The 26,945-nt window shown below is 31.8% G+C and overlaps 1 protein-coding gene across 2 annotated transcripts; it reads left to right on the forward strand.

Moving 5' to 3' along the window:
* The first annotated feature begins 967 nt into the window (after positions 1–967).
* LOC130654128 (otoferlin-like) lies at positions 968–26,886 on the forward strand. Of its 2 annotated transcripts, none has more exons than XM_057456661.1 (50): positions 968–1,134; positions 5,471–5,529; positions 5,600–5,688; positions 5,947–6,046; positions 6,497–6,669; positions 7,361–7,421; positions 7,548–7,679; positions 7,775–7,837; positions 8,321–8,374; positions 11,340–11,370; positions 11,583–11,641; positions 12,141–12,191; positions 12,274–12,311; positions 12,543–12,631; positions 13,136–13,182; positions 13,312–13,362; positions 13,479–13,547; positions 13,622–13,665; positions 14,190–14,272; positions 14,361–14,458; positions 14,534–14,644; positions 15,040–15,148; positions 15,353–15,648; positions 15,730–15,830; positions 16,053–16,149; positions 16,242–16,361; positions 16,703–16,855; positions 17,385–17,513; positions 17,589–17,643; positions 17,782–17,859; positions 18,049–18,230; positions 18,333–18,494; positions 18,599–18,721; positions 18,846–19,037; positions 19,169–19,337; positions 19,541–19,626; positions 19,948–20,142; positions 20,398–20,532; positions 20,757–20,882; positions 20,989–21,024; positions 21,420–21,511; positions 21,944–22,114; positions 22,309–22,466; positions 22,580–22,722; positions 22,844–23,082; positions 23,363–23,553; positions 24,124–24,305; positions 24,977–25,077; positions 25,340–25,487; positions 25,771–26,886. In XM_057456661.1, exons 1-50 carry the CDS (start codon positions 1,056–1,058, stop codon positions 25,801–25,803), a joined length of 5,583 nt encoding a protein of 1,860 aa, XP_057312644.1. In that variant the 5' UTR covers positions 968–1,055; the 3' UTR covers positions 25,804–26,886. The 2 variants fall into 2 exon arrangements, with proteins under 2 accessions (XP_057312644.1, XP_057312643.1); XM_057456660.1 differs by lacking the exon at positions 968–1,134 and adding an exon at positions 1,858–2,030.
* Positions 26,887–26,945: the final 59 nt, after the last annotated feature.

The following is a 26,945-nucleotide window of genomic DNA, read 5'->3' on the forward strand; positions in this document are numbered from 1 at the left end:
TACTCTTCTTTCAAAAGCCACTACACAAACAATAAAACACAATAACTACCACGGAGTTAGGATATAACATTGTAGTAATTACAACAATGTGTTTACATGGGGCTAACATTTCTTCCTGATTCTCCTCAACCTGAGCTTGAGTAAAAAAAATTTTTTAGCTGAGCGATTGACCTCAATTACGTTTGTACCTTAGATTTTTTTCTTGTGACTATACTAAAAATAATGAAACATTTACAAAATTATTGATTTACAAGCCTTCAATTTTATTTTCATATTACATGAAAATAATTATAATTTTTTTTGTTTCCGAACAATGCATTTGAAAAATATTTGCAAAAATTTCACACGTTTGATTCTTTAATTTTGCAGTCTAAATATAGGTCGTCGGCTTTTTTCAAAGCCACCATCGATTATATCGATACTTATTCAGTTTAAGTCTCATCTGGTATATAAATCGACTATTCAAGTCTGCATTCACATCTGCATTGCTATTCATACCTTTAATCAAAATACATTGCAGCTATGAAATATACACTTCTAACATTGATATCGTTTGCATAAAGGATAAAAAAACATGTGAAATGTAGATAATCGATAAAACGCGGCTTAGTAAAGGGAAGTTGTTCAACTTTTATATGTTCTTTATATCGGTTTGGTTTACGCTCTGTTATATTAAAGGAGAAAGCAAACAAAATAAGCTAAAAATGCTAAAGAAATAAAAATGTGATTTTTTGTTAAGAGCAACGTGTTACTAATAAAAGTTCTTTGTATGCTTTAGTATTAGTTAAGATTTAGAAAAAAATCTTATAACGCAAAAATAGGTTGGAATACATGTATGGTGGTAAAAATGGTTAAAATCATTATGCATAGCTTGCTTTAAACTTAATATTTTTTTTATGCATGTAAAACATACTTAAACAGCATCGTTTCCAAGTTTTATCTATCCAACATGTCTAAATCTTTCTGCGTGCAAATCTAGAGTAAAAAAAAAGTGCAAAGTGATTTAACGAAGTAAAAAGTTCATCCACGCAGATGTTTGTTGGTACTTGAAAAATATGTCGTTGGATGTTCGCGTCATAGCATTTACAGAACTGAAAGGAAAACATGATGTGTTATGCACTGCGTATTGCCGAGGTAGGTTCAAAATATGTTTTCAAGGGCTGTGATAAATATAAAATTATGAGAAAAGAAACTCTTTTTCGGACCTGTAAACATTTTTAGTGTAAACTTTTTTCAGAGATTTTGTAATTTCCAGCCTACGACAAAGAAATAGGGCATGTCGCGTATTAGCGCCATTTTATCTAATTGGCACGCTTACCAAAAATTAGAACGAATTGGTGATATTCCATGCCTAGGCTTTCTATTTAAAAAATGATGAAAAATTAAAATAATAAGAACGTCAAGAGATTTCGTTGAAGTTTAATGTTCTTATTTTTTTCTATAGCAACGGTATCTAGTAATTACCACAACTAAATGTTATTGTCGCAGGCTTGAATTATTTTTTTAATCGATATGCATAAACTACGTTGCCTTGGATATCAAGGATAAAGAAAAACCACTCCTGCATGACATAACTGCTCATTTGCCGAGGATAACTCGGCATGCATATGTAATTTTCCGGACCAGATGTGGTCTGTATTTTATGTTTGTGATGATTTGTGCGTATTTATTTAGTACCTGTGATAAGCAGTAATAAACAAATTATCGAATTCCAGTAAAATAAAATCAATTATCGTAACTTTTAACTTGTAATTTCCAAAATCACAATAACTTTACTAATATCAAGAGTCGTGTAAAATTATTTCAATCGGGCACTAAAGCAAAAATGCAGAGCATGAATATATATTTTATAGTCCGTGTTATTACTTGCGCACCTTCTAAGTAAAAATGGTGGATCAACAGTGACATGAATCTCAAAGAATAACAAACCACTTGCTCTAACTGCGGAAAGATGTCTTTGGACGTAAAATTAAGGTTTATAGGTGGCTTAAAGGGAAAAGGAGACAGGTTTTGCACACTTATATTTCGAGGTAGTTTTTTTTATCCTTGTTCTTTGTTCTGTAGGTATAGCTAGGTATCCTAATGCATTCTGTTTTAGTGGTTTAGAGTTCACCTTTTTACAACCATGAAGTAACATTTGCTTCAGCTTTAATTATTTAAGGATCAGTACCTCAGTTGACAGAGCACTTAACTCACGTCTGAAAGGTCACGAGTTTGATCCCTTCATAAAAAGGACCATTGACAAAATATATGTTTGACACTTTTTGTTGGTGAAATTCATTTTACTCCCTACCCCAATTCTCTTACCAGGCTCGAAAATCATTCATAAAATTAAAAAAAATCCTGAAATATAGCAATGATTTTATCTATTTGATGTTCAACTTTTGCGCCAAGTAAATTTTCCACAGACTCACAGCTTATAATTAATAAAAAATGGAGATGGCAACTAGCTAACTTCATCATCTTTTTATTGTGTGGAGAGGAAACAAGAGACATAATTATTGCTGACCCATAAAGGGGGGGTAGCATACCTGAAACGTGAGATATTGACGTCTATCTCACAGTTTGATTTTGAATTCCATACTTCATTTTTCAAAACGTAAAGTTGGTGGAAGTAATGACATATTTTCAATATTTAAGACAACTTTCTGATACATATTATCCCAAACTAACTGTGTTTGGTTTAGCTGTAAGATTCATAAATTGTCTAGCACATTTTAATCTTTGAGCTACATATAAATGCAGAATAATTTATTAAAGTTATGCAGTAGCTAAATATATACCTATTATACCCTATATATACTTGCACCAGAATCTTGCTCTCACTAGCTACAACTTATAATTTAATTAGATCTAGCATATTTTTAGGATGTGTTATTGTTGCCTACCGATAATGTGATAGGTTACACACTGTTATGCAGTCTTGGTCATGAATATTTGCACCCATGTGCGGTGGTACGTATGCCTACACTAATGCAGGCGTGCGATCAGTATCGCATGCCTAGCTTATGATTTTATGACATTCAGGAGAGCGGCAGCACAGAGTTTTTGAAGCATTGTTTTTACTTTTTATTTGCTTCTTTTTCGTTTATTGACTTATTTATTTCAGCAACAAGATGTTTACAAGCCCAGTCCTGGTCATATGAATTTTAGCAGCTGAATGATATTTCACTCGCCTTGATTGTCATAGGTGCATGATGAATTTCACGCGTCTTGCCTTAATTGAGGAGAGTGTTTATCAGTTTTCATAATTTGAGGTGCGGATAACACATTTGAAAAGTGTGGTTTGTGGCAGGGCTACTGAGTAATTGAATGTATTTGCATCTTTATTAAAGGGCCGTCTCAAAATTTCCGTACGTAATTTGTATAATTTGTATCAAAACTTTGTATCAATGATTTATTAAGCTCTTAAAATTAGCATCTGCTTTCGGCACTGCCGATGTAATTGCTGACGTAAATACAAAGATGCCGTAGTTGCGTCAGCAAAAAAATTGTAGACATACTTTTGTTGTTAAATTTAAATGAATGGTGTTATTATGAAGAACGTAAGGTATAGAGAACATTAAAGTCAGCCGCTTTCCTTCATGCTGACACTCTTTTGCTTGGCTAGTGCATTACACTGAGACTCAAACGAAAGACGGACATCATTTGGAATCATGCCACAAGTCAGTCCGACCTTCATCGTCACAGAGAATACTGCGAGAAAAGTGCGCACCCATGCAAGTTAAATATAACCAGAACATGGGAGAGGTTAGGTGTCCTGTACCTAAAACAGCTTTCAGACGAATGTTCTTATGATGTAATTCCAAAGAAAAAACATGTTCAATAAAGTTTAAAAAATCTTTTTAAAAGGGGGAAAAATCAAATATGTTTAGTACTAATAATCGTTCTGTCTCCCACACGGCACATCAGGCAATAAGTCAGCCCTGCCCTCGGTTTTGTGGGAGGAGATGTTCTGCGAAGGCTCTAACAATTGAGTCTCCTGTACAGTTTTGCTTTGCATTGAACTGTGCCTGTGACAAGTATTTTTGAAGCATGTGAATGGCGACTTCTGCGATATTCAACTTAATGATGCCCCAAACTTTAGTTCGTAAATAGCATGCGTACAACTTACTTCCTAATCAGTTTATCTTAAAACATAAAGCTAGTTGGGACATAACTATTATTTTAAGAAGTACACCATCAGAAAGGTAGGTCTATAGGACTTGTACTTCATTTCCATTTGTCATTGTCTTGAGGAGATCAATACAAGGTTAATGACGAAATTTTTTGCCAGCTTAAAAACAAAAAAAATATTGTCAACGCAATGCCGACGCAAGCATTTGAAATGTATCTCACGTCAGCAATTTTAATGAAGGTGCGTATTTAATAGAAATACATTTTAGAGATACATTTTAACACGAAAGAACAATTATGTGGGTAAAGTTTGGGTAAGGGATTACTCTAAAATACCTCAGTTCTGCTTGGCGTGTGTACGAAGTAGAACAAGGCGTGTGATAAAGAGCACGTCTGATTTTCACATGGCGTTTGCTGAGGCGTGCACGTGCGATCGCACGCCATTCATGATTACGTAGTTATGATTACCTAGATAAAGTTAAAGCAAAGACATTTTTGGTCTGTGTTAAATTTAAACCTTTAAATGTAGGTAGCGTTTTACACCTGTGCTCAACTGATTTAGCTACAACTAATTTAGCTATTTTGTAGAGATAGATATGATGTGCATATTTTACATGGCTACCCAATCAAATATTGTGTATTGCTGGTTTAAAAGGGTGCTCCATTGGATGTGTGGCAAACATGCACTAATGTGTTAAACTTTTTTTCTCTTGACAATAGAACGTGCATGATATCTACCTCATCAATATCATCATTGTTATTTAAAATCATAAGGAATGCTTAGGATTTTAATGCCCAATATCTTTAAATTTGATGAAATTTTGTACAGCTTGATCAAAGTACCAAGAACCATTTTTTTCCGCACTGAAACATTTTAATTTAGTTGACACCCTTTTTTCCTTTAACTTGGAAAAACCAATCCAGGCTAAACAGAATTTATGTTTGCACTCAAAAATGAAACCACATTTTGTAAAAAATTTTTGTCATCCACATTTTGGTTGAATGCAAGAACCATGACACTCAAGAATTGTACCACTGTTAAATTAAATAAATTTTGCATCTAGTGATGTAACTTTTCTCCATATGCCTATGATAATTAAGAGATAATGAAGTAACATAGTTGGTGCTATTGATTCCGATTAACTTTTAAAATTTTCTATAAGCCACAATTTTACAGCGAATAGTTTATTTTGCTGTTTTCAATGTGCAATACAGCAAAGTTTCCATGTGCAGTATTCATTTTCAAAATGTGTTGAAAATTTGTATGGTGTATATAAACATGAACAACATAAATATAAGTTTTACGTGCAAAAATTTCCATTATTGCATCTGGAATTTTGCTTTTATTTTATAGGAGTGCCAGCCACATCAAATGTATTACCTGCATGTTCCGGTGAAGCATTTTTCAATGAGGTTTGTTCTTCTTTACTTATTCAAAACAATTAGAATCAAGTTAATTCTAAATTCACAAGAACTTTTTTAGGAATTCTATTGGCCATTGGAAACTCCCCTGGATAAGGATGAGTGGCTTGAGGTCCGGCTTTACAACAGAAACAAAATATTCCAAGACAGGTATATATATTATTTTTTAGATTTTCTATTGGACTAAAAAAGGCAGCCTATAAACATACAAGCCCACCATTATATCTTCAAACTTTATTTGAGTCTAAGTAAACTTTCCTCAGAAATTATCCTATTTTTTTATCTGAGAATTCATAGATGGAAGATTTTTACTACAGTTTTTATAAACTCATTTTTATCTTCGATTTGTGGGTTTTTTGATTTGTTGGATGGTGATACATTGACAAAAAATACTACTTTTTCTTTCAGACTTGTTGGTGCATACCGTTTATCACTTGCTGTGATTGCAGATGGAGGAAGTGCGGAAGTTGTTGACAACATGATTGATTCAAAACATAACATCTTAAGAGTGAGAATAACTTTGTCATATATCTCCTGTTATTTCTGAGGCAAAAAGCATTTTCAGTGCCCACTTTTGCTCATTTTAATACTTATTATTATTGATGACAACTGTTTCTTCATTAGCTGTAACCTAATGATAGTAGAATTTAAAATGAATTATCATGTGACTGCCAAATTTCAACTTTTATGCCACAGGTGAAATTGACATTTTACCCACCCTTGTTCTATAATTATTTAATTGAGTTTCTTCTTACAGCTGATTTAAAACAAATGGTACAATGCCTAAAAGCAATTTTTTCAACAGAACATGTTTTCTTTTCTGAAAAAGTCCTAAAATTTCATTTGTAATTCTTTTTTAACCCTACCCCCCCCCCCCATTGCCACTTATACTAAGCATCAATTTAAGGTTTAATGTGCATTTTCATTACCTATCCAAATCAAATTATTTTTCCCATAGACTGAGGTGCATATGGAAGTTGCTTACACAAAGCCAGAACCAGGGGGACAACTTTATGATTATGATGCAAGGTCAGAGAAGAAGTCACTAGCTGGTAAAAGCATGATGTCAACAGCCACTGGTTTAACACGTACACAGCATACTGAAGAAGTGGATTTGTTACAAGATAAAGAGTAAGTTATCAGTATATATATATTTTTAATATATTCATATTTTTTTGGTTATAATGTTTTGATGTGTACGATTTTATTGTATTTTTCACAAACTGCTATAAGTTAAACTTTAACTAAAACATTATACATGAGTTAAAAACTTAATTCTGCTGCAATTTTGAACTTTTTTGACACCTGGCTTTGTTTTGCGAATTGTATTCCACAATTCAAAGAATCACCAAAATGACTATAAACACGCTATTTTTGCTGGAAAAGCTCCAGTCACATACAAGATCACAAAATTACAAACAAGCCTTTGTCAGCTCACATGTAAGATTACAAAATTCTCACAAAAGTCTTACTTCTAAAACAAAGCTATAATCTTGAAAATACTTGAGATGAAGAAAGTTTTTTCGTCATTTTTAAATATGGACAAAATGCTTTGGAGCCGACAGGCTGTAAAATGGCTACTTTTGCACACATATGAACCTAGTAAAAAGTGTTTTAATCATGCCGCATTTTTTGGCACAAGGAAATATCAACGCCATGGCCCACAAAGTCTTAGAAATTGTCATGCTGATGTCAGCAACAATTAGGAGCATGGATTTTACCAAAAAACCTAGACCTAAGTTTACTGTGAATTTAAAATTTGTGAACCTGATAATAGAAATAACGTATATGCAATAAGTTGTTGTGACAAACGTTTTTTTAGAATTTATCATCCAAAGATAAGACATCCACCAATTATAAATTCACATTTCTCTGATTGGATGGTAAGGAGTTTGTATTGCATCCAGCATACACATATATTGGAAAATTAGGTTTCAACAAAAATACCTACTATATAAGATATTTTAGCTGAGGTTGATAATTTTTTCACAGTTATTTCCACTTTGTAGGTGCAAATCAGAGTAATTGAGGCAAAAGACCTTGCAGGTGTTTCACTGGATCCAGTTGTATGCATTGCAGTTGGCGAACAAAAGAAAACCACAACAGTTAAGAAACAAACAAACAATCCAGAATGGGATGAAGTAAGAATTTATCACAACGTAACCCAACCTCACCTCACAAAAGAGTTATTACAGCAAATCAATTTTTCACCTTTTCTGTTGTTTTTTGTTTTTAGTTATTCTTATTTGACTACAAATGCCCTGAGCAAGAAATTTTAGATACCATTTTGACATTAGAGGTATGTAGAGTAGTTTATTCAATGTGATTACACAGGTTAGTTTAATTTAGCCATGTTCTGGAACACATATTATTTCAGTTTTTAATTATTTGAAAATGGGTGTTTTTGAAAAGCTAAATACACTCAAGAATTTAGAAGCATGCAGCAAGATTTAACTTATTTCAGATATGTGAAGGAAGTTCTAACAAGAAGACAAACTATAATCATCGAGAGCAAGCTTAAAGTTGACTTGGAAAATATTGTGTTCTGTTGCACAGATGTTTTAGACAAAAGTCTTCTTGTTTATTTTAAAAAAATCTATTTGTATAAACAGCTATTTTGTGTACTGTGTTAGGCAGAAATTAATGATGTTGTATATATGTTAAAGAAGAGAGAAAATATTCTATTCACCTAGTTTGTGTTTAAGCAGCTCACTGTGGTTGCCCACATAGTTCTAACAATATGAAAATAAATCTGACTACAGTGTTAATGGTTTTATGTTAGGTTTTTACTGGACGGTCCATAATATCTGATGGCTCATTAATTGGCATGTTTAAGGTAAGGATTAGACTGTGTAAGTGTAGTTGGCTTATGCCTTACTTTTACTTTCTTTGAACTTTAAAAAAATGTAAATCTTACTTTCTAGGAAACAATCTGACCAATGTATTCCACTGTATTCCGATTAATTAAAAAAAATTAGCAAGCTGACAGAACTTTGAAATTTAATGTCCAAAAAAAATTCAGCATGAATCTACAAATCAGATTTTAATGAAGTGCAATTATTTTTGATAAAAATACGAAATGATTTAAGAGTTAATTTATTTATTTTTATTTATTTTTTTTATCAAAATTGACATATAACTTAACCAATAAAGTTTTTTTATAAGTAACTTCATTTGGTTGCTAGGGCAAATTTTTGATTGCTGCTTGCTAAGTGTAATAATATATAAACTAGTCGATAAGGCCTGTGGAAAAATCCACTTAGGCAAAAGGTCAATGAAAAAATAGGTTGCTTTATATAGATGTTTTGCTGACGTCAGCAGTGCATATACAAAAAAAAAATGTTCTTAAAATCTTACACCAAATCTCAAATGTCAAATCGCATTAAATCCTCCACACAAATCTTACACAAAATAAAAAAAAACAGCTTGCAAGGTGCAAAATCTAGTTGGTAAAAAGTTACAACAATGACACTCACAACATCAACACTCACAACACCCACAAAACCGACAGTAAAACACCGACAGTTACAACACCGACAGTCACAACACGGATAATAACAATGTTAGAAATAACGCATCTCAAATATGTATATCTTATAAGTGATTATGTTGAAAACCCTCAGTATTTTATTCTGAAATGTCAAAAAGGAGGCCTGCAAGAGTTAGCACAAATCAACAAAAATAAGTTCTTTACACATTTTAAATATTATACAAAAATATGAAAAAGCCATAGTTTGGAAAACATCAAATTTAAATCTATAGAAAAATTTACACAAAATGTAAAAATCAACCAATTCAGAACAAAAAAAATTATTTTTTAGTATGATGATCCATACTGCCCTTTACCAACAATTTTAAACCTAAATGTCAAAAAATCAATAAGCAAAGAATAAACTTGAATCAACAAACATTGTATATATACGGTTCATAAACAAAAGTTTACACAAAATGTAAAACAGATCGGTTTTTGAGAAACACATCTAAATCAACAAAAATAAGTTCATTCAGCATGTCGTATATTGCCATTACCCATTAATCTTCCACAAAAAGGTTATGAAACACATCAAAATTTTAAAAAAAACAGTCATTTCAGTGCATACAGTCCTCGCGTTTAGATTACAAAATATAAAAAACAAAAACAGTTTCAATCAGAACATTAAGTAATTTTTTTATCATCAGCAAACATTTGGTATAGTATACGAAATATAAAGACAAAGTTGTTTATATAGTCTGAAGATGTACTTAGTGTACGAAAAGCTTAATAAATAATTACTTTTTAACTTTCAAACTCGTTTTATCGTTTTCTTAATTAGTAAACTATGGCTGTTATTTTTACCGATAAGGACATCAGCTTTATAACAGCTTACAGTGAAGTTTGATTCTACAAAGATTTGTTCTTTCAGTATATATATTGCATGTGGTCTATTTCCACAAAAGTTTACACAAAATATCAAAAAACAGCATTTTGCAACACAAACAATATGAACTGACACCCATACCATCCTCTCATAAATTAAAATAAAGTCATAAACCCACGTAAATTGCCAATCAAATGTCTACAAAACCCTGTAACAATAACCTGGTATTTTACATGTAGGCTGACAAAAGTTTAACAGGATGTCAGAAACAAAACAATAAAAATAACTTAACACACACGCTTTAAATTCTGAAAAAAATTATTCCACTTGTCATATTGCTTGGGTCCCCTTGTTAAGTTTACAGGAAATGTGAAAATAATTATACTCTCAAAAAAATACATCCTACTATCCTGCAAAAGTTCAAGTCTTTGAAAGATTTTGTAGGTAGCTAGCTAGCTTGTTACATCATAATTCGTGCTCATAAAAGAAGAAAGGTTTGGAAACTAAGGTAGCTAGCTATAGATAATTAAAAAAGAGGAATAACAACATAAGTCATAGGTTAGGGCTAGCCATGGGGGGGATATGGGAAGAGTAGGATCTGGAGGCTATAACATTAGCTAGCTAACAGTAGCTAAGACACCCCCAGTTAAATATACTTAAACTGGGAACATTTAGCTAAAACTAAAGCTAGCTATTTATGCTTAGTAAAACACATATAAAGAGAAACAATAGTAATGTAAAAATAATAACATTACAGTAAGTTCAACAAACCAAAGTTTTCCGTTTGTTAGTCAGCTAACAGCTTTATGTAGCATTTTGAATTTTTAGGACAAACACATTAGTTACGCGCCAGGGGATACATTAATTATGCAACAAAAACATAAACAAATATGGTGGCTAGGTTGTTTTTTTAAAAAAGCGGTAAAAGTTAGCCGTTAAATTTATTTCAGCAAATCAAATTGAGTCGTTTTCATCACGTGACGTAAACAAAGTAAACCCGCTAGCAAAATGGACAAAATTTTTTCGGCAACATCAAAGAGGATTTCGGCAACATCAAAGGAAAATGACGATATCAACTTTGCCTGTTACAGACACACGGAACTGGCTTATTATTATAGAGATTTTACAAGAATTTAACTTTACATATAAGGTCCATGGTTGCTTAACTTTCGAAATTTTACAGCCTGCTTAATTGTATTTTTTTAGTCTTGAACCAAATCTTATCCCTCACTGTTTATTTTATTTATGTTTAAAAAAACGTGTAGCAAAAGTATAAAATGGATATTTTAGAAGTTTTACTTTGCAAATCAGAACCAATTTGTTGAATTTAAAGGGAATCGATCAAATAGTTTCTATTCTTGCATTAATTCAATTCTTTATTTAAATTTTTCGAAATACAAAAAATCATAACTATATTTTTATTTTTTATTTTATTTTTTGTAGTGTGATCTGTGGTACATTTATAGTCAACCAGGTAAATAAATATTCAACATTAACGTATATTTTGTATGAGCATTTTAATTTAATTAAAACCTTTTGTTTGAGTTTATACATGTTGAAAAGTCTACTTCACTTTTTACTGACATAATAAGTGGGAAATGCTAAACTAATTTAAAGATTATTTTTAAAACATGTTGTATTCCTACTTAAAAAGTACCTTTATCTTTTGCTTTTATTTTTGTTTAGATCATTCATTTTTCAGCAAGTGGGCACCATTATTAGATGGTTCAACAACAGAAATAAAAGTAAGTTTTTGGTTAACTTTGTATGGTATTTTTTGTTGGTGAAATGAAGTGTCAATTAAGTAGTGTCAATAGATTTAACTAATGCCATGTAACATGTGATTATTCTCTATTGGTGGATTGCTTCGTTCATTGTAAAATAAACCAACAAATAGTTTTAAGAAAATCAAGTCAAAACTTGGATAAAAGCCGCAATATTAAAAAGTTAAAAAGAATTAATGTTTGGATAGCATCTTTTTAAAAATTGCTTAAAATGGTCAAATACTGTGCACTTTTGAAAGCAAAGTATTCCTTTCGATATGGTATTCTCTTCAAATAGTAGCCAGGAAAACTATCAACACAAATGTGAAATGCACTTTTTGGAAATGAGTATTTGTGAAAAATTTGTTTTCTGAAATTTTTGGATAATAAAAAGGATAATCATGTATAGAAAAACATATATAAGTTTATGCTATTATATTTAACTTATAATTCTTGTTATACCACCTTAATTCATCTTTAGGGTTATCTGCGTTTGGATCTCCAAGTTTTTGGAAAAGGTGATGTTGTTAAGGTATACATTATTGTAATCCACAATACTGAACAGATATTTGTATTGTTTCTCAAACAATTTTTTTTTTGATTTTTTTTTCCAGGACCCTCCACCAAGAAAAGAAGATCCAGAAATCGACCAGTATGTTTGTTAAAATAATTGTTTCCTAGAAATAATTTAATTAATTTTGCAGTCCCAATTAATCTTTACAACAAGGAAAGCTAACATGCAAGTTTACATGTAGTTTTGCTAATGAAGAATAGTGGTAATTTTTGTTAGAAGATTTAATGTAAATAATGCCTTTTTTTATAAGTATGTTACTATCTTTAAAGTTTTTTTAATGTAATGCTTCGGGTTTTTCTGTGTTTACAGGAATCTGATTTTACCACCAAAAATCAATCCATATCGACCTGTCTATCAATATCAACTTAAAATCTATGCAGCTGCTGGAATACCTCAAAGTAAAATCTCCCTTTTTAACATGAATACATTATAATTCTAGAATGTTGATAATAGGGAACTGTAGAATATTACAGTATTTTGTTACATAAAAGTAGGCTACCTATTTTATGATTATTCCTGTTAACCTTCTATAAAAACTACAGAAAAATATTACTGTAGTTTTTATTTCTTATAAAAGTCGCCTTCTTTGTTGTTAAAATATTTTGTTATGTGAAATAATTAGCGTCTACTATATTTTCGCCCATGAAAAATCAAATATACTAATGCAGTATATAAAAATTATACTGTATTAGCTATCTTTGCAGGAAATATTTTGTGCATTCGTAACACAGAATGTTCTCATGTAACAGGCAAAGTATGGTTTTTATTATAGTGGGTGATTCTTCAAAATCTTGCTGCATTAATAATTTGGTTTTTACACAAGTTAATAGCATGATCATTGTGGTGATTTGAGTATAGAAAATGTTGAAAACAAATGTATAACTTAAGGTTGTTGTTTTTAGTGAATACCACTCTGATGGCTAATATGAAAAAAGCTTTTACTAAAAAGGTAATAATTTTAAAAGAATCTTTTAGCCTTATTGCATACAAGCTCGAAATTTTGTAAACTCATGAAATATAATAAAATAGTGCAATTGTTTTTAGTATTGTAGTTTTTCAATGTGTATGCTATTTTTAGATGCATGATATGGCAGATCCATTTGTTGAAGTAACATTTGCTGGCATAACTGTAATTATTATCAATTAATAATATTAATATAAATAAGTTGATGTTTTTTTTGTTTTTTTTCTACTTTTAATTAATTTACTGGAGATCATATTTAATAAGTTTATTTTTCATTTCAGGCAAAAACTGAGGTTCAAAAGAATACATACAATCCAGAGTTTAATCAGCTCATCACGTTTACTGAGTTTGTAAGTTTTTATTTCGTATTATCTATAACATACCTGTTGACCTGCTCCTACATTTTATTTTATTGTTCTTTCAGTTTCCACCACTTTGCAAAAGAATAAAACTACAATTGAAGGATAGGTTAGAATGAATTGTTCTTGTTGTTTGTCGTGCTGTAAGTTGAGAAGAATTTAATATGTATCATTCACATTTATATCTATATAATAAAACACTGTGTCGATAATTGTTGCAAAAGGGAAGTTGTTCTTTCTCATTTTTTTGTCAACAAATCAGCTATTTGTTGACGTTATGTCAATGACATCCTCAAAAAGTTTTGGACCCCAATATCTCTTCAACTGTTCATCAAAAGCATATGAATATTTTATTCATACATTTTCTTGATCAGCATTTCAAGCTCTACATGACAGAGGCAACAGTCAAAGAAATTTCTGAAAAAAATTTTTGCATCAAATTTTAACAACAGATCTTATCCACTGTTCTTCTGCTTTGCACGGACTTAGTGATTAGTACTTAAATATGCTGTTTTGACTAGTATTTCAAAAAGCACATGAGGTCTGTTTGTAAGCATGCTGTAAATCTGCATATTTTCTAATGATCTCTTTTTTTTGAGTGAAATAATTGCTGTATATACTATTGGGTTTTAGTGATGTCACTTCTAATGAAGTTATTGGAACGCATTTCATTGATCTCGATGAAATTTCAAACAAAGGCCAACAAAATAAAGGAGGTGAATTGTTTATTGTTCCTTGAAAGATACAAGTAATAGTTTTAAGAGCCATTTGCACTTATATATTTTATTATTTATGGCTTTGTAGGTTTTATGCCAATGTTTGGACCGTGTTGGGTTAACCTATATGGATCGACAAGAGATTATGGACTGTCAGATGAGCATGTGGATCTTAGCAATGGACTGGTTAGTTCATAAAATCATCAATCATTTAGAATTTTGTGAAAACAACCTACACAGTGTTAAAAAAATTTTTCTTAGGGTGAAGGAATTGCTTATAGAGGACGCGTGTTAATATGGTTGGATTGCTTGGAAGCAGAACCTGATGACACTGGACTGGTATCTGTAGAAGATTGTGATCCACTACCCCCTGTAAGAATTTCCTTTATGTCTGTGTAGGGTATAATTAATTCTTTAGAATATTTTGTAACACTTGCTGGTAGACATTCATGTCGGTAATTAGGTATTGGATGGATACCTTTTTTTCATAACAATTTGATCTTTGTGCCTTATTTTATTGCGAAAACCTATGAAAATGTGTTTTTTAAAAAATAGTATTTTTATGCATTAAATAAGGCTGTTATGTGTTTTCTTGCAAGGCAGGAATAAATTGCACTAGTTTGACTCTCTACTTTGTCAACCAACATTAAACACAAATTATTTAGGCTAACGAAAAACAAAAACACATTAAAGTCTGCACCAACTACATGTTGTAATATAGATTTAACTTCTGTATAAATTTTAAAGTTTTTTACATTTGTTTACAGAAAGTATTAGGAAGGGATGAGGTGTATCAGTTGTTTTCAACATTTTACGAAGCTAGCATGATTCCAAGAAAAATTGGTGATAAACCAATTCAGTTTGAAGTAACAATTGGTATGCTTTTTCATTTTTAATAGAATTTTTAGTCAAGGGGTGTTTGCGTTGGTCAGATTGTTATTTTTGATAAACTTTGAAAATTTTTATATATATATATATAAAAGAACGATTTTATATAATTGGCAGCCTTAACATATTAAAATTTTAGCAGTTTTTCTTTAAATTAACCTTCCTAGTTTAATTTAGGCCTAATTTTTTTAGGCGAGTATGGATTCTTAATGAAAGATGCTGTGAAAGAAGAGAAGAAGCAAGCAAAGAATAAAAAAGATCAGGATATCGATTCAATTGAATCAATTGATGAAGATGAAATTTACCAACAAGAGAAGGTCTTTATTCATTCTCTAACACCACCAATAAAGCCAGTTGCTCCAGAGAAGAAATATTTTCACGTGCCGTTTGGAAGCGACAAACCTTGCACGCACATCAAGTTTCCATTTGAAGATCAACGTCGCCGACATTATAATTCAGTACTGCTGAATAAAATATACAACATTTTGGTATGTATTTTGCTCTTATATTTATTTTTTATTCTTGGTTTATTTAAAAAGAGCTGCACCTAACCTCGTATGACCAAATAGGAAGAGAATTTGGAGGAGTTGGACGAACGAATAAGAATTGGCCTACCCCGCACCAATAAATTGTTAAAGAAAGTGATGGGTGATATTGTTCACCATTGCAGGTAAATCACTGACCTTCTTTCAGAACTTATGTTATCTTTAAATTATTTTGGATTCAAAAAAAAAACTTTTTTAAATTTTATTTATTCTTCCTTCTATACATAGCTAAGGATGACATTTTTATGATGTTCATCTAAACATTTGTGCAGAAATGTTAACATTCTGTGTCTTTAAACGTAGTTTTAAATTCACATTGCTATGTTTCCTTTTTCTATGTTGATTAGTTTATACATTGAACTAGCAGATGGAAAAAAGACTGCAACACATCTTGGAAAGAATAAACTTGATAAAGAGAGAGTAAAAATGTGCACTGTTGAAGTCGTAAGTCCCTCAAATATAACATTTTAAAAGTATTTTGTGAAGCAACAGTCTTTTTATATCGAGAGTATTGTGATATGTCATTTTTATTTTAGAAAAGTGTTTCAATAGAAGCGGCAAGTATAGCTGAAAAGTGCGCTAGTGATGATGATATGCAGCAGAAAGTTAAACATGCACATTCACTTCTGCGTAAGATAAGAGCTATCATAAAGGAGGTATATCTTTGTCACCTTTTTCAGAATAGTTCTATCTATATAAAAGGGAGGAAAGAAGTCTATTTCAGCGTATTTAATAATTGGCAAAGCTGCTTAAAAAGGGGTTTTATTAGTGTCATAAAAATTATTTTTAATATGGTTTTAATTTAGTCTTTCCTTAAAACATTTTTTGGGAGACTATATAACCTGCTTACAATTAAGCATGATCTTAACATATTTTTAAATGGGACTAAATGAAATTTTTGATTATTTTGAAACAATGTTCAAACTGCGTGGTTTTAATAAATCCTCTAAATGTTAGAGAAATTATTTAAAAGCAATGAGGTATATGTATATTTTAGCCTCAACATGGCTTACCTGATATTTTTGTTTGGATGATCAGTAATAGCAAGAGAGTTGCATACACAAGAATTCCAGCTGAAGAAATCTTATATTCAAAAGTTGACTCTGAGCGAGGCTTAAATTGTGGACGGGTGCAGACTATTTTTCTACGGGTAAGTAAATGCAAGAACTTTGATGACCCTTTTTTCAGATTTTAAAGTACTTTTTGCGAAACAGCATATTTCTGTAAAACAACATCACTTTACGTAGTAAACGTTTATTTCTTCCAAAATTTAAATATCAACTTTTTCTATCTGTGAAATTAGAACTCTGTGCATCATCATGTTTTGAATCACAATAATTTGATCAAGGTTATAAATAAGTGTTGTAAAAAAGGACAGGGTTATTTAGAGGTAAAAAGACAGGGGTGTCTTAGTTTATTCATTTAAAATAATTTTGGGCAGTAACCACTAAGGAGATTAAAGGTAAAGATGGGGTATCACTTTAGGTTTTGGTACGCATAAATTACCCTTTATAAAATTGACTGTTTGGATGTGATTTTAAATTCCTTGAAATAGAATAAAGAAATGTATGCATGTTACATCACATCTAACACTTTTTTTCACACAATTACTGTTCAAATATCTGCCACGCAATGTGTTTCTCATAGTTATTAAAAAATACTTTAAATATTAAATTTAGCTACCAGGAAAAATGGGTCATGGTGAAAATGGTTGGGCGATACAAGCAAAAATTGAAGCACGATTCTGGTTAGGGTTATTGAAAAATAAATCTGAATACCTGAAAGATGCTCCAAGTGGTTTTGAAACAGTATGTTCAGTTTGTTATGTTACTACTTGCAGTAAAGCAGCCACCAAGTCAAACACTTCTGTATTTTTTTTTCAGGATGAAGACGCACTATCAACATTAGCTGTACCTCCAACCTTTCTTCGTTATACAGGTGTGCGTTATAGCAAAACGTGTACATATAGAAAAAAGCCTATGTCAAGAAAAAATAATATTCATTAGAAAATTTGATATTTTCATTTTTATAGAACAGCTAATGCGTACCAACTATTTTTTTTATTTTGTCCTTTAGAAAAACAGAAGTTTATTGTCCGTGCTCATTTGTATCAAGCAAGAAGCTTGATTGGAAGTGATGACAGTGGTCTTTCAGGTGGGTTTATACAACCATACATCCAAAATATTGCTGTTTCCTTTTCTGTTTCATTTACTTCATTTTCTGTGTCATTTACTTCATTTTCTGTGTCATTTACTTCATTTTCTGTGTCATTTATTTCATTCTCTGTGTCACGTACTTCATTTTCTATGACATTTATTTCATTTTCTGGGTATTTCTCTTCAGACGCATTCTGTAGATGTGTTGTCACATACAAGCCTCAAGACACGCATGTTATTTGGGAAACAAGAAGTCCTACTTGGGATTGCATGTTGAAATATGTAGACATTGAATTGTGGGGTGATGTTCAAGAATTTGTTGTGAATCCTCCCGTCATTGTGCTCGAGATATTTGACAAGGATGCTGGGGTAAATATATGGTCAATTAACCTTAATGGAGAAATAAATCTTCTGATGATAGATGAAACTAATTCAATACTATATTTTTATGATAATAAATCTTTTTTTAAGGGTTCTGAAGAGTTTATTGGAAGAGCCTTAGCCAAACCAGTGGTAAAACTTGCTGAAGAAGTATACGAGAAGCCTTTTTTCCCACCAGTGCTTCAATGGTTTCCCATCTACCGCGGTGAGATGAGAGCTGGCGAACTGCTTGGTGCTTTTGAATTGCTACAGGTTAACTTTTTTTCATTTATTTTTTTTTCTACTTTCAATCTTCCAGTTTTACATAAGAGATAGTATAAAAACACTTACCTTACTTGTCATGTTAACAATTATAGGTTTCTGATGATTTATTTACTGAGCTACCAACTGATCCAGAACCTGAGGAGCGTTCAGGAGCTGGCATGATTATGAGTGTCCCTGAGGATATTCGACCTAAAATGCAAAAACACAGGATTGAGGTAAAAACAATTTGTCCAACTCAAAAACGTATCCCCATTTTTATTTTGCTTTCCCAATCAAGAGTTGAAATGTATTATTACAAACTGCATTTTGAGACATTTAAATTTAACCGTTACTTTTTAGGTGATGTTCTGGGGCGTTCGTGAAATTAAGAAGGTGCAGTTTATGTCAGTAAACCGTCCTCAAGCGCAACTTGATTGTTGTTACAAAGTGACGAAACAAACAGGAGAGGAAGAGGAGGTAGTGAAGTCTGTTGTAGTCAAGAATGCCAAGAAGAATCCAAACTTTGAAGATAGCGTTGATATCTTTGATGTTGTGAGTATGAATTAATTGTTTGTTTATTCTTTTTTGGAGGTCGAGTAAACCTATGAGTCATTATTGATTGTAAACTAGTGAAGAAAGAATACTGATTCTATACTTTTTACTGTCATGTTTTTTCCTTATAGTACCTTCCAGAAAATGAGAAGTATTTGCCACCGATGACTATACATATAAACGATTGTCGCGCGTTTGGACGTCAAGTCTTGTGTGGTACTCACGTCATCGACACGCTACACAGATTTTTTATGGACCCAAAATTATTTGAACCTCGTCGACCACCAGAAGAGCCAGAAGGTAAGTGTAGTTTTGTGATTTGTAGTTGTCTAGTTGAGCAGTTTGCATGCTCTCACGATTTTAGAAAATTGAATTCAATTAAACACAAAAGTTTTCATTTACTACGTCACATCTGAAAGATCTTCGTTGATTAAAATATCGACACTAAAGAGGTCGTGAAGGCTACATTATTGTAAATAAATAATATTTTTGCTTTGTTTTAGATCCTAAAAAGAAAGCAAAAGCAGAAGCACAGGCTGATATGGCAGTTGAGATGGAAACGCCTGAGAACACCCCACGGGAAGGAGGGGTAATATGAATTTGATAATTTTATTAATTAGGTGTAAATACTTTTATTAATTAGGTATATTAAAAGATAGCGACGGATGTGGCAAGTTTAGTTTAAAAAGATGCTTTAAAATACCATTTTGGAAAAAACACGATAACAAAATAACTTAGAATAAGTTAAAATAGCTATTACATATGTTATTAAACTTTGCAGACATTCCATTGTGAATGCATGAAGGAACCAACTTGTTGTGTTTACAATGTTTTAACTCCCTGGATTGAAGTATTTGTTATTCTGTCCTTGAAATAATCAGTGAAAATAACGTGTAAGAGTTTTGTTTAGTCACTTAAGAAGAAGAAAAAAGGAGAGGGAGCTCAGGAGGAGGAGGAGGTACTCGATTGGTGGACGAGATTTTATGAAACTTTGCGAGACATGGAAGATGACAAGCCGAAAAAGAAAAAACTGAAACTTGGAAAATTGGGAAAGGGTCCGCAAGATGCCGAGCAAGCTGACCGAGCAAAAATTCCCAGAATCACAGTAAGTAATATGATTGCTTTGTCTAATTTCCGATGAATCATAAATCTATATGTACACCAATGTCAACAACAATTCAGTGTTCTCTGTACCTTTTCTTCGTGGAATTTATTAGCAAGCACATCATATGTTAAAAAAAAGAAAGAAAAAATTTAACAGTGCACACTACCTTAATGACGACGCTGAACTCAATTTTCTCAACGGGCACATTAGATAAACACTTCAAACAGATTGAACATTCCTATTAATCCCTCTTAGATCTACATGGACGAGCTGGAAAATATACCCGAATTTAACGGTTTTACTGATTTCATGCAATCTTTTAATTTGCTGCGTGGAAAGAAGACAGATGATGAAGATGACGAAGTTAGAAGGTTTTCTGGAAAGTTTAAGGTAACTTTTCTCTGCATGCTAAGTATCTTGTGAAAGCAAACCTTACTAAAATATAGAACATGAGTTAGGTCTATGTTGTTGACGACCTTACTGAAATATAAAACATCAGTTACGTCTTGCTCTCACTTCGAGTATGAACTAACCAGCTTACGATATACCAGAATGCAGCTAAACAATATACCACTTCTCTGTGATTAAGCTAAACTGTGCTTTGTATTACCCAGGGCAACATTCGAGTATGGGAGTACCCACTACCCCATGGTTTTGACACCGAAGATGAAATGGGTACATATTACAAACTTCCATCAAATGAACCTTTAAACGTGTTGGTGCGAGTCTATGTGGTCAGGGTGAGTATATGTTTGATACTGGTGTTTGCCTTTTCCATTTCATTGTTTAATTTTTTCATTATTTATCTTATTTTTTTTCTATTTCTTCTGCTTATTATAATTTTAGTGCTTGAACTTGCACCCTATGGATCCCAATGGAAAAGTGAGTACAAATTTAACACTATAAATATATTATATGAGATAATTCTTCTACATACATATAATTGATACTCAAGCATTAAAGAGTTTCATTTCAATGCTGGATTTTATAGACATAAGGAAGTATGCTGTTATGTTTTCACGAATTGTCTAACGCCCTTCAAATTCTATTCTTGTAATTCTAATGTTTTTTGTATTTCTTACAACACTTTGTTAAGATTATTATTTTACTGAAATTGCGAAACTACGAAATTTAGTACTGTTTTTCGAAACTTTTCATTTTACAACAATGTGTAATGCAGGAAGCATTCCATATTTTCTAACTGTTATCAAATCTGTATTGCGAAGATCAAGCTCGTTTTTTTAGCTGATTTACTATCAATATTTTTTACGCCACAGGCTGATCCTTATTTGATATGCAGTCTCGGAAAGAAGGTGTACAAGGATAAGGATAAATACGTCTCTAAACAACTATCTCCAGAGTTTGGAAGGTAATCTTTATGAATTTTTTTGCCCAGGTAGAAATCCTGTACTGTTAAAAAAGTTGATTTAAATTCATTTTTAAAAAAATAATTTTTTTAAAGTTGTGTTTGCATTAAGGAATGTCCCGAATTTTTGTTGTTCTGTTTTAACTTTTTGTATTGAAGATGTTTCGAATTAACGCTATCTTCCTTATTTTTTGTAACAGTTTATTGTTCGAGGAAGTCAACTTAAAAACCAGAAACCAAAGATATTTTCAAAAAACCTGTCTTTTAAAAAAATGTCTTTAAACAATGATTAAAAAAAAAAATGTCTTTTTGTTTCAAAATTGCAGCAAAAATCAATTATTACTAGTGAAACCGGCTAAATTTGGATTGTAAAACGTGTTTGCTGTATTTTAACAAGGTTAAACGTTCATAAAAAATAAAAAATTCGTCTAATAGGTGTTTTGAGTTTGAGGCTGTGATACCATTTGACAACATGGTGAAGATACAAGTCTTCGATTGGGATATGTTAAGCGGGGATGATCTGATTGGTGAAACAGAGGTGGATATTGAGAATTTGTTCTACAGTAAACATCGACCTTCATGTGGTATACAAAAGAATTACGTTACGTAAGTGGTTTTGTTTGCTTTATTAATTTTCTTCCCGAGAATAAGTTAAATTTTTTAAGTATATCACACATTTAATTGTAGATTATTTTAATGACCGCGCCCTATTCCTGAAAGATCACCGTCCCATGTCTTTTCTTATTTTTCTGCCATGTCCCCCCCTTCGTTTAAGTAAAGAACATTTTTATATATTGTAGTCATGGTTATGCGAAATGGAGAGACCCTCAAAGACCTGCATCCATATTAACAAAACTTTGCAAGGAGTATGGTATTGATGGACCTTACTTCAACGAGGGTACGTGTAATGTTGGTGGAAAGATATATACTGCAGATGCTGTTATTATCGACGAAAAAGGTTTGTAATTTCGATTTAAATATATGTCTATTATGTTTCGCTATACTATTCATGTACACGAGTTTTGTTCCAGCTAAAATTTAGATAATGTGTAGTTTTATTTTATTTTGCAGGAAAAGAGAAAGAGTCTGATGAGCCAGTGGCTTTAGAAGCTCTTCATAATTTTCAAGATCTTGCTCCAAAAGGTTTCCATCTTGTGCCAGAATACGTGGAAACGAGGTCGTTATTTAATTCTGAAAAACCAGACATTGAGATGGTAATTGTCACCCTTTTAGTTGAAATTAAAAAAAACAATTATCGCATTTTATTGCTTAAAGTGTTTTATGTGACGACACTTTTTTCTAACTCCCATTTTTATTTAAATTTTTGAATGACAGGGCAAAGTTCAGATGTGGATTGATATGTTTCCGATGGATTTAACCATGCCCGGTCCGCCTGTGAACATAGAAGTTCGTAAACCGGTCGAATATGAACTGCGTATTGTTGTGTGGAACACAGAAGATGTTTTGCCTGACGAAACAAATATCATTACTGGAGAAGCAAGTAGCGATCAGTTCATCAAAGGTTGGCTTGAGGGAAACAGAGAAGACATGCAAGAGACAGATGTCCATTACAGGTATGATGGCTGTTCATAGTCGTTTTTAATTCACTCTTTTTCGATAATTTTCGAGGAACTTAGTAACGATCGCAAATTGTAAAAATGTCGAAACATTTGGATGAAACATTCGCAAATTAGATGTTTTTAATTTGTTGATAACGCTTACTTTTACGCGAAAGTATAAAGAAAAGTTTTGTTTTTTTAAAAAAAAGAGAAACATTTTAGGAAATGATTCTTTCCAAATTTCCTGACATTTGATTCAGTGTTTTGGTAAATCCGAACTTTCTGTGCAATTTAGATCATATGACGGTTCTGCAATGTTTAACTGGCGATTTGTGTTCCCGTTTAAATTTCACAAAGCAGAAGAAAAGATAGTCACGTTTAAGAAAGCCAGTATATTTTCTGTTGATTTAACAGAAGAGAAGCACAAACCTTTGCTGTACCTGCAAGTATGGGACGCAGATCTGTTTTCGTCTGACGATTTCATCGGTGAGTGAGTCTTGCTACGAATTTCTTTCAATTACTGAAGTGTCGCTGTATAAAATACAAAATGTTCCTAGCGCGAAAGTTTCTAAACTCGAAACTACTTAAATCGGAGAAAAGAATTCAAGCACTTTAAAAAAAAAGTAATAATAATAATAATAAAATAAAATTTGCAATTTTTTTTCAAATGAAAGTAGCAATGCAGGTCAACTTTGAAGTATATAAAAAGATCTTCAGGGTGTAGTTATACCTTTAACCAACACATGACCACTACTAATTAAAACCTCTGTTACTGGAAAATAAAAAGCTATAAAAATGGGTGAAACTTTCGAAACTTTTGCAAATTTGTTTTTTGGTTTTTTTAGCCACCAAGTTTATTAAAGCTAGTCACTTTTTTAATCTCATTGAAATACCTAGGTTTTATTGCCCAACGGAAAAAGGATCAGAAAAGTTTTCGAATATTCATACAAAACTCCTTAGTTTAAGAAGTGGCCAGCCTGTAGTTAGCAAAAACAACTATATGTAAATTGCGTAATAAAAAGATCTTGTCAGCCCTTTTAAACATCTTCATTGCAGGTGACGCTATTCTCTCCCTTACGAAGCTGCCATCTCCTGCTAAAACAGCAAAATCGTGTGACCTGGAGATGTTAGAACCTGGTAAACCAACTGCTTCTATATTCAAGATTAAAAAATGTAGAGGCTGGTGGCCATTTCAAGTAAACCCGGAAGATGACGATGATCCAGATCCAATACTGGCCGTAAGTATGATTACTATGACAACTACACATTACGATTTTATAAACTTCACTTTCATTAAATTTGTGTATCGCTTTTTGTCGAATGTCCTTAGCATATGTTTATTGGCACAATAATTCAGGTCTAAAATGGTTATATTTTATATCATAACTCTTTTCCTGACGAAAAAAATAAAAATGTAAAAGCGTGACCAGGCATTAACTGTTTTGGGCTTTTTTGCTGAAAATTAATTATTTCTGCGTGGTAAAAGTTTGAACAGGTTGTGCTTGAAGTTTTCATTTAACTAAGGTTGCGGGAAAAGTTGTCTTTTTAAAATTACGCTTTAAACAATGCAACGTTGTAAGTAATTTGCACACGTGTACTAAGCGCTAAACCCAGTGTTGCTTAATTAATTTTTAAAAATTTCACAGGAACTTTTTCCATAAAATAAAAAAAAATTGTTGATTTTTGCTTTGACAGTGTAACAACAGGTTGTAAACTGTGTTTTTATTTAAACTGAAGGTACAGGACATATCTTAAAAAAGACATTATACGCAAAAAAGCACACCACTGTGAGAGTCCCGCACGGAATGTGCAACTTGGTTTTCCAGCATAACTACATCAAACAAGACTCGCGTTTGCCTGTACCCAGTTATTTGCTTATATCGTGATATAATCTCTATCGTTTTACTAGGGAAAAGTAGATGTTGAAATTGAGTTGCTGACAAAAGAAGATGCTGAAGCTGCTCCCGCTGGAAAGAAAAGAGAAGAACCACAGCCATTGGAGAAACCAAAGTAGACTTTTTTTTTATTTTTTGTAATTTTTTCCTTCATTTTTTACTCTCTAAAGTATTGGTAGCGTATGACAACGTGGTAACGTTTGTTGATAACGACAGTATGAGAACGACAGTATGAGAACGACAGTAGGTGAATGGCAGTATGATAACGACAGTATCAGAACTACAGTATGATGACGACAATAATGGAAACAACATTATAAAAATAATTATGAAAATTGTTTTCCCTCTTTTATTTGCTTTTATTTTTTTTATTTTAGTCGTCCGAACGACAGCTTCTTCTCTTTCATGGGTCCATTGACTATGCTAAGGTACCTGATATGGGAGCCATATAAATGGTTAATCATGAAATTGATGGTGATTTCGTTACTGTTGTTGATACTGGGACTGTTTTTGTATTCAATGCCGGTAAGTTTTGATGTTTTCTTATAAATGATTTTCCATTACGGGGAATGACAAATACCTTGTTCGTACTAATTTATATTTTATCTAAAACCTTGAATTTTACCAAGAGCAAGGAATTTAACCTTAAAATGATATACATTGCCATTACGTGAAAATGGATACAAATTTATGCCACTACGTAAGAAATAAAATCTGCATTCAGTATTGTTAATTAGTCAATTCTTCCAATCAAATTTTACTTTCATTACGTTTCACGAAGGTAAATTTTTACTGTTATATTTTTTAGGGTTATACCATCAAAAAAGTATTTGGGGCGTAGGCAAGGCGTAGACGATTTAAAATTGTACTGTACAGAATAAATATTATTTGTATATAGATTTAAATATTTTCTGATATTTTCTGACTACGAGGACACTAGCAGTCTTTGGATGCCATCTTTTTTATTGCTCGATAACTCTGTGCAGAAAAAAAGTTTTTTTTATTCTTCTTTTAGTAAACATTTGATAGAATTTATATCTTTTTGTAAGTTTCAAACATCTCTGGGTTTTTTTTATTTATATCCAAATTTATATGGGATTTATATACGAACTTTTGAACGCTTAATGTTTAACAAAAAGTTTAGTAAATTTGTATTGGAGCAGTATGGGTATTTTGCTGAACAAATTTTATATCATCATCGTGAATTTTTTAAACAAACGGGATAGTTTTTTATGGTCATCTTGAGTTTTTTCTGTGATACTTGATACCATTTTGGTTTTTAATTTGTTTTTAATGTTGTATAAAAATATATGAAGTAGCTAAACGAACATAAGTCGACACAATTAGTATTTTCGTGAATTTTTTATTTAATTTTTTTATTGCTATTGTTGCTTAGCACATTCAGTTTTCACGCCTTTAACTGAGTCTCAGTGTCGCTGAAGAATATCAGCTTGTTTTGTAGTTCATCAAGAACATTTAATAACTTTATAAGGCTCCATAAGGCTGATGCGCTAAAAGAAAATATTGAGATTTTAATCCCCTAAATTGACTCTAACGCTGCAGAAGTCTCTACCATATTAATCTTGATCGACCTGTGTGAGGGTGTTAAAATTATACTTTTAGGCTAAAGCTCAAAACATTAATTTTCTTGTTAAAATATTTCAAGGATATTTTAGAATTTTTATAAAGTTTTTTCACCATTCGAATGCGCGCTATTTTCTGAATTATATGCCACTGCAGTGCCATCTTTTTATTTTTTTATTCGGGTTACTATTTCTTTTGGAACATCTCTATTTCTTCGCCAGACAAGATAATTCGATTTTAGATTTTAAGTAGGTCGGTTCGTCTTTTCTACGGAAAACCTATTTACCTGTTTACTTTAAAATCTATTTATTTTTTAAAAATAAAAATGTATTTATTTCCATTTGATGTGTTTTTTTTTCTTATTTGTTTTTGACTTCGTGTGAAATAAACCCCATCGGT

Source organism: Hydractinia symbiolongicarpus, chromosome 8 (assembly GCF_029227915.1).
Source record: "Hydractinia symbiolongicarpus strain clone_291-10 chromosome 8, HSymV2.1, whole genome shotgun sequence".
Taxonomy (NCBI): Eukaryota; Metazoa; Cnidaria; class Hydrozoa; order Anthoathecata; family Hydractiniidae; genus Hydractinia; species Hydractinia symbiolongicarpus.